Source organism: Pogona vitticeps, chromosome 2 (genome assembly GCF_051106095.1).
Source record: "Pogona vitticeps strain Pit_001003342236 chromosome 2, PviZW2.1, whole genome shotgun sequence".
In the NCBI taxonomy this organism is placed as follows: Eukaryota; Metazoa; Chordata; class Lepidosauria; order Squamata; family Agamidae; genus Pogona; species Pogona vitticeps.
Window position 1 is genome coordinate 10,184,212 of NC_135784.1, and position 8,274 is coordinate 10,192,485.

The window sequence follows — 8,274 nt, forward strand, 5'->3', positions numbered from 1 at the left end:
CCTGAGGGTGGATGGCCCCTCCATCTGTGGTTTGGGAAGCTCCCCCTCTTTTGGGGGAGTGACTATCACTGCAAAGAATGAGGTTCACAGCTTGGGAGTACATCTGGACCCAGCACTCATTATGGAGACCCAGGTGGTGTCAGTGGTCCGCTCTGTCTATTTCCATCTGCGGTGGATTGCCCAGCTGTGTCCCTATCTTGATGTTGGGGTGCTCACCACTCTGGTCCATGTGCTCGTAATCTCAAGATTAGACCATTGTAATGCACTCTATGTGGGGCTACCTCAAATGGTGCAAAATGCGGTGGTCAGACTTCTCAGTGGGATGAGAAAATACCAGCATATCTCTCCCACTCTTGCCACCTTGCATTGGCTTCCCATTCATTTCCTATCCACTTCAAGTGTTAATAACGACTTATAAAGCCCTAAACGGTTTAGGACTTCGATACATGGCGGAACGCCTTCTCCCACCTAGATCTACCTGCGTCACCTATTTTACCCAGGAAAGATGGCTGAGGGGCCTAATGCTGAGAGAGGCCCAGAAAGAAAGAACAAGAAACTGGGCCTTCTTGGCATTGGCCCCTCAACTATGGAACACCTTGCCACTGGAAATCACCCTGGCACCATCGCTGGGTGTTTTTAAGAGTCATTTAAAGGCTTGGCTTTTTAGGCGGGCCTTCCCTCCACTCAACACTTGATTCTTTTTTTCTCTTTAGTTTTCTTTTTCCTCCATCTTGAACTTCTAAATTTGTTGATTTAATCATGTGATTGTTTTATAAAATATTTTAATAGTTATAATGACGTTTTATATGATTATACTTCATGATGTTTTATAACTGTTTGTAAGCCGCCCCAAGTAGACTCTGTCTAGAGAGGCGGGGTTGAAATCAAATAAATAAATAAATAAATAAATAAATAAATAAATAAATAAATAAATAAATAAATAAACAAACAAACAAACAAACAAACAAACAAACAAACAAACAAACAAACAAACAAATAAATAAATAAATAAGAATGGGTTAAATGCAAAGTCATGCCTGTAAAAGTCAATGTAAAATGGATGACTGATGACATGCAGCTGGAAAAAGCTAAGGTAGTGCTGGTTAACTACAGTTAGCTGCTTTGTGTATCACGATAGGCTGCTCTTACTATATAAGCAAAAGAGTAAGAACAGCACATTGTCACACAGTAGTGAGTCTGGTGGCTTTTACTTTACTTCTTTAAATGACTATGTTGCTCTAAGAGATATATGCACAAGCTGTGTATATAATTTTTTTTTATTTATTTTATTTATATCCTGCCTATCTAGTCGATTGACCACGGGTTCGAAAACACACGTGTACGCTTGGACAGAGAGCAATCAGGAGCTTGCACATGCTAAAATGGGCTGAAGAGTCCAATTCAACCAGCTATGCTACAACACTCCTTCTCACAAGTCTGCCCACATAAGAACACCCTGGTACTCTCAGATATTATTGTGAAAAGGTCAAGTGGGCTTTGTAGTCCTTAGACTTAACTTGCACCACTGACAGGACTCTAAGTAAGCTAGGCCGAGGCAGCACTCTCAGATGACCCTATGACAAGTGTACTGTTCAGGAAACCAAATGAGTTTTATAATCTTTATTTTATTAAAGAAAAAGCATGTTACTAAGCCAAATTAAACCAAAACAAATAAACTAACATTGTGCTGTTTAGTTACACAGATGTAGTGAGGCAAAGAAAACATGAAAAATAGAAAAGTATTCAAAAACCCAAAAATCCATTAAGATGAATAAAAACAATTCCAGTCCAGGAAATCATGAGTAAACAAAATAATCCAAGTAGGTTATTGTGACACCCGTTCCCCGGGTCGTGAAGTGATGTTAGGAGTGCCGTCTCGCCCTAGAGCCTCCGTGGGCACCCAGACCGCACCCAAGCCTTTTCCACCACGGATGCTGCACCAGGCAGTGGATACCTTTGATCTAGATAAGGGCATGAAAGGGTTAAGCATAGCGACCCAGACTCCTCTAGTCTGGGCAGGGAGGGGAAGGAAAGATCCAGAAGAGGGAGCCGTTGGGGAAGTCAGTCAGAGACAGGCGGGGAAAGAAGGCGAATGGGAATGGGTCTCAATCCAGGATCCCTGGTCGGGCAAGTGGGAACAGGTGTGTATGACCAAACAAGAAGCTGAGGAGAGAAGGAGGAATGAGGCTCGGGTCCGTCCCTCTTACTGGGGAGAAAGAGAGACCCGTGAGTGGAGGCGAAAGCTAGCTGAAGAAAAGAAACGGGTAGAGAGGGAAAGAGAGGAAAAGACCCGATGGCATCTGGAGGAGCTGAGGAGGCTGGGGTATCATCCGGACCCTGGGAAACCCTCGGGTCAACAACAGCTTCACCCTGGGGATATGCAGGGCTCGAGGAGACGACCCCATTATTGACGATGGAGCGAGATGACTTCGATCCCGAAGAACCCTCCCAGGTTCAGGCCGGTCCATGGGCATCGAAGTCCAGTAACCCTTTTGACGAAGATTGGGTGCCCCTGTATGAACCGTTACTTCAACAGGAGAAGTTTATCCCCAACCTAATTGACGTTTCTATCCCGTTACCACAGTTAAATAAAGAAGACAAGTTATTTGGTTTAAATGCGTCTGAGGCTTTATTTGGGAAGGGGGAGGCGAAGAATAACGGACCCTCACATACTGGCGCCCAGCACGTGGGGCCTCCCCCGCAACCCACAGACGCAGAAAAATGGATGCAACGTATAACAGAAGGGCAGGAGGTCTTGTTGAAACAACTAGCAGATCAGCAGCGGATGATAATCGAACAGTTAAAATCACCTCAGGGAAATCAACCTTCAGAGAGCATAGGACTGAAACAACCCATAGCAACACGGCCCCCGGTTAAGTTACAGAAAATGGGCCCCCAGGATGACCCGGCAGCGTTCTTACACACGTTTGAGAGGATTGCCATCTCCGCGCAGTGGCCAAAGGATCAGTGGGCACTCATACTGACCCCATACCTCACTGGGTTACCTCAAGAAATAGTAGATACCCTAGACCCAGAAGACGCGGGAGATTACGACGTGGTAAGGACGGCCATTTTGAATACCCTCAACTTAAACGAGGAGGCCTACCGGAGGAAATTTCGGGGACTAAAGTTGAAGCCCGGGTTACACCCCAGGACACTAGCGCAAAAGTTGAGGGTAAACGCCACGAGATGGATACAACCAAAGGGGAAGACAGCAGAGCAGGTCTTAGAAATCGTGATTATGGAACAGTTAATATCAACGCTCAACAGCGGAGCTAGGAACTGGGTCATCAAGAACAAACCTTCCAGCCTAGAGGGCGCTGTGACGCTGCTGGAAGACTACTTAGAAGCAGAGGACACGTGGCAAACTAGAAGTACGCCACAAGGAGAAGGAGCCAAACTGAGAGAGAAAATGGCGGACGCTAACAAACAGGCGGATTTTCGCGGAGCAGCGCAGACGGGGACCAAAAAGAATAGACCCGACCGCATTGAATACGCAAACCCAGTCGGAACGAGGGTACCAAGGCCAACGGTGACAAACGACCCGGCAGCCTCCAAACAAGCGGCGACCTGGAACCTAGGGAAGGAGAAGATGACCGCTTGCTTCGGCTGCGGCCAGTTCGGACATATCCGGAAGTATTGCCCAGTGACTGAGTGTGCGTGGGCAGAGGCTTGCACCGGGATGACCAAGGTGGGTGAGGAGAATCACCCGGGTTGGGTAGTAGAAGCGAGAGTAAATGGACATCCTAAGAAGGCCTTAGTGGACACAGGATGCAGCAAAACGCTGGTAAAAGAGCTAGAGGGAGAACTTTTACCTGAGATTACTGTAATCCGGTGTATCCATGGGGATGTGAAGGAATATGCGACTACCATGGCAGAGGTCGAGGTAGATGGCCTTAAAAGGGACATGGAAGTGGGAATAGTACCCGGTATGACCCGGGAAATGCTACTAGGGAGAGACTGGCCTGGACTGAGCAATTTGGCTAAGGAGCCCGGGGAAATAGGCTGGGCTCAGGAAGAAACAGAGGCCAGGGAGTTAGAAGTGATGAATTTGTCTAGAGACCAGATACGATGCCTCCAACAAGATGATGCGGGACTTAACAGCTGTTTACAGCAAGCGATGACTGAAGGGACTACCCCAGAAGGGGGGCAAGGCTTTGAATTGAGGGGAGGTTTGCTGTATCGCGTAACCAAGGCTGGCAACGAAGAAGAATCCCAACTGGTAACCCCAGAGGGCCTGCAGTTCTGGGTAATGCATTGGGCTCATGACTTACCGGTAGCAGGACACCTGGCCACCCAAAAGACTCTGGATAGAGTAAAACAGCGGTTCTGGTGGCCCAGGATGGCTCACGACGTAGAAGAGTTCTGTAGATCCTGTGCCAAGTGCCAGATAACTCAACCCAAGTCGGGACCAGGGGCAGAGCTCATACCTATGCCTCTGGTAGATAGGCCCTTTGACAGAATCGCTTTGGATATTGTAGGTCCGCTAACCAAATCAGCGGGGGGGCATCAGTACATCCTGGTTGTCATTGATTATGCCACTCGGTACCCGGAGGCAGTGGCCCTGAGATCCACTACAGCTAAGGTCTTAGCCAAAGAACTGTTAGAAATGTTCTCCCGGGTGGGTTTTCCAAAAGAGGTCTTAACAGATCAGGGTTCTAATTTTATGAGCCTGACCTTCAAGCAGATGTGGGATCTATTGGGGGTTAAGCCTTTACGAACCTCGGTTTATCATCCTCAAGCCAATGGGCTAGTCGAAAGATTTAACCGAACTTTGAAGGGCATGCTTAGGAAATTATCAATAGAAAAACCCAAGATGTGGCATACATTCCTCGCCCCGTTAATGTTTGCAGTTAGGGAGGCCCCCCAAGCTTCCACGGGTTTCTCCCCCTTTGAGCTGTTATATGGTCGAAGACCCAGGGGGATACTAGATTTAATACGAGAGAAATGGGAAGAAGGGGAAGATCATTCCCAGGGGGCCCTCCAACAGATAGTTGAGATGAGGAATAGCTTACAATTGGCGTGGGAGATGGCTAAAGAGAACCTGGGGCAAACGCAGATTAAACAAAGGGGTTACTATAATAAAAAGGTTCGTCCTAGGAAATTTGAACCTCAACAAAAGGTACTAGTGCTCTTACCCACAGAGACTTCCAAGTTCTTGGCTAAGTGGCACGGGCCTTACAAAGTACTAAGAAAATTGAATGAAGTGGACTATGAAATAGAGACCCCTGATAGGAAAAAGAAAACCCAAGTGTTCCACGTAAATTTGTTGAAAGAGTGGATAGACAGAGAAGTGTTGTTTGGGACCGAGGTCGATGACGAGTTAGGCCCCGAAAGGGAAGATTTGACCTCCGGAGGAGATATAGTGGTAGGAGACCTCTTGTCAGAGGAACAAAAACTACAAGCAGGGCAGTTGAAGGAAGACTTTCCCCAAGTATTCTCCCCAGTACCCGGATGCACCCAGTTGGTGGAACACAGTATAGAAACACCCCCTGGCAATGTGGTAAGGGTGAGTGGTAGGTCTTGGCCCAGACACATAACTGGGGTAATTAACCAGGAAGTTGATGAGATGCTTAAACTGGGGGTCATAGAACCATCCAATGGGCCTTGGAGAAGCTTCCCTGTAATGGTTCCAAAGCCTGATGGGTCGCTTAGGTTCTGTATTGACTTTAGAAAGGTTAATGCCATATCCAGGTTCGATGCTTACCCCATGCCCAAAGTAGGGGACTTGTTAGATAAGCTGGGAGGGGCCAAATTTCTCAGTTCGATCGATTTAACAAAGGGATATTGGCAGATCCCCTTGAGACCCCAAGATAAGGAGAAAACGGCTTTCTGTACCCCTAAGGGTTTATTCCAGTTCAAGAAGATGCCGTTTGGGCTCCATGGGGCAGCTGCTACGTTCCAACGATTAATGGACCGGGTGTTGGAGCCCTTACAAGATTGTGTGGCCGCCTATATTGACGACATTATAATTTTTAGCAGTTCCTGGGAAGAACACCTAGCCCACCTTAGGAGGGTGCTAGAAAGGCTGCACGAAGCAGGTTTGACGGTTAATCCCAAGAAGTGCAAAATTGGGCTACCCAAAGTAGATTACCTGGGTTACAAAGTCGGACAAGGAGAAATCCAACCCCAGGAGGAAAAAGTAACTAAAATATCCAAGTGGTACCAACCCAGGACAAAGAAGGAAGTCCAGCAATTTTTAGGTTTAGTAGGTTATTACCGCCAGTTTGTGCCTAACTTTGCTTCTATAGCTGCACCACTAACTGATTTAACAAGGAAAAAAGCCCCGGTAAAAGTAATATGGGGTCCTTCACAAAAGGAAGCATTCGAGAAGTTAAAAGAAATCATTTGTGAGTTACCGGTTAGGTTTGCACCCGATTTTGATATACCCTTCACCCTTTTTACTGATGCATCAGATCGGGGTATAGGGGCTGTCTTATCACAGGTCAAAGACGGGGTAGAATACCCGGTGTTGTATTTGAGTCGTAAGCTGTCACCCCGAGAACAAAGATATGCTGTCATCGAGAGAGAAGCTTTAGCTATCAAGTGGGCCACACATAGTCTTAAATACTATTTGCTAGGAGCTCCCTTTGACCTGGTCACCGATCATGCCCCTCTACAATGGTTGGAACGAATGAAAGAGACCAACCCACGCTTAACTCGGTGGTATTTAGCTCTGCAACCGTTCTCTTTTCAAGTAAGATATAGAAAGGGCAAAGAGCATACTAATGTCGACTATTTTTCTCGGCAGGGTCCGTGGGCGCGCAGCGAGGAAGAGCGGACGGCACTCTTGGAGGGGGGGATGTGTGACACCCGTTCCCCGGGTCGTGAAGTGATGTTAGGAGTGCCGTCTCGCCCTAGAGCCTCCGTGGGCACCCAGACCGCACCCAAGCCTTTTCCACCACGGATGCTGCACCAGGCAGTGGATACCTTTGATCTAGATAAGGGCATGAAAGGGTTAAGCATAGCGACCCAGACTCCTCTAGTCTGGGCAGGGAGGGGAAGGAAAGATCCAGAAGAGGGAGCCGTTGGGGAAGTCAGTCAGAGACAGGCGGGGAAAGAAGGCGAATGGGAATGGGTCTCAATCCAGGATCCCTGGTCGGGCAAGTGGGAACAGGTGTGTATGACCAAACAAGAAGCTGAGGAGAGAAGGAGGAATGAGGCTCGGGTCCGTCCCTCTTACTGGGGAGAAAGAGAGACCCGTGAGTGGAGGCGAAAGCTAGCTGAAGAAAAGAAACGGGTAGAGAGGGAAAGAGAGGAAAAGACCCGATGGCATCTGGAGGAGCTGAGGAGGCTGGGGTATCATCCGGACCCTGGGAAACCCTCGGGTCAACAACAGCTTCACCCTGGGGATATGCAGGGCTCGAGGAGACGACCCCATTATTGACGATGGAGCGAGATGACTTCGATCCCGAAGAACCCTCCCAGGTTCAGGCCGGTCCATGGGCATCGAAGTCCAGTAACCCTTTTGACGAAGATTGGGTGCCCCTGTATGAACCGTTACTTCAACAGGAGAAGTTTATCCCCAACCTAATTGACGTTTCTATCCCGTTACCCCAGTTAAATAAAGAAGACAAGTTATTTGGTTTAAATGCGTCTGAGGCTTTATTTGGGAAGGGGGAGGCGAAGAATAACGGACCCTCACAGTTATGAAAAGGCTATAGTCCTCAGTGATCCTATAGAATAAAAATCCCTAAACAAAAGTAAAAATCCATTATATGTCCCATAGTCCTTAGAAAAGAAAAATCCAATAAATATACCATAGTCCTTACTAAATTGCAAGAGCATAGTCCATATGGAGTATTCCAAGAAAAGAAGTCCATAAAGAATATTCCATAGAACAGTCCATAGAAAATAGTCCATACACAGTCCTTAGGAAAAATCCCATAAGTCTATAAGTAATCCAGCAAAGCATAGAAACCAGTCCATGTAGGTAGGCCACCAAACTCTCTCTCAAGACATCAGGGTAAGTCCCATATGGCTGAAATGTAGGTCACGAATCACTGAAAGGTCGGTCTTGGAAAGACAAAGTCCATAGGTAAAAAGTTCCTTTTTCAAGAGTAACTGGCAAGGGCCTAATGCACCTTCCCACGATGTCATCCAATCAGAGTTCGTTACTAGGCAAACAGTCCTGTTGCATCACATGAATTCTTTCTCATACACAACAGATGTTATTTGGGTTACGGTGGTTTCTCAAAGAGCCACAACAATTTCCATCTATCTAATCACACAGAGTCCTTCTCAGGCCTTCAGAATAACATTCTCCCGGCTCGT

General features: G+C 47.2%; 1 protein-coding gene across 1 annotated transcript; it reads left to right on the forward strand.

Moving 5' to 3' along the window:
• The first annotated feature begins 1,321 nt into the window (after positions 1 to 1,321).
• Positions 1,322 to 7,592, forward strand: LOC140707556 (uncharacterized). The gene is made up of 2 exons (XM_078387558.1): positions 1,322 to 3,691; positions 6,752 to 7,592. Exons 1-2 carry the CDS (start codon positions 2,294 to 2,296, stop codon positions 7,385 to 7,387), a joined length of 2,034 nt encoding a protein of 677 aa, XP_078243684.1. The 5' UTR covers positions 1,322 to 2,293; the 3' UTR covers positions 7,388 to 7,592.
• Positions 7,593 to 8,274: the final 682 nt, after the last annotated feature.

Bases quoted from the DNA above. Each gene is read 5' to 3' on its own strand.
- LOC140707556 (XM_078387558.1), top strand. From the start codon at position 2,294: ATGGCATCTGGAGGAGCTGAGGAGGCTGGGGTATCATCCGGACCCTGG. The intron at 3,692-6,751 runs GTGGGTGAGGAG...TTTTCTCGGCAG, and splicing joins CTTGCACCGGGATGACCAAG to GGTCCGTGGGCGCGCAGCGA.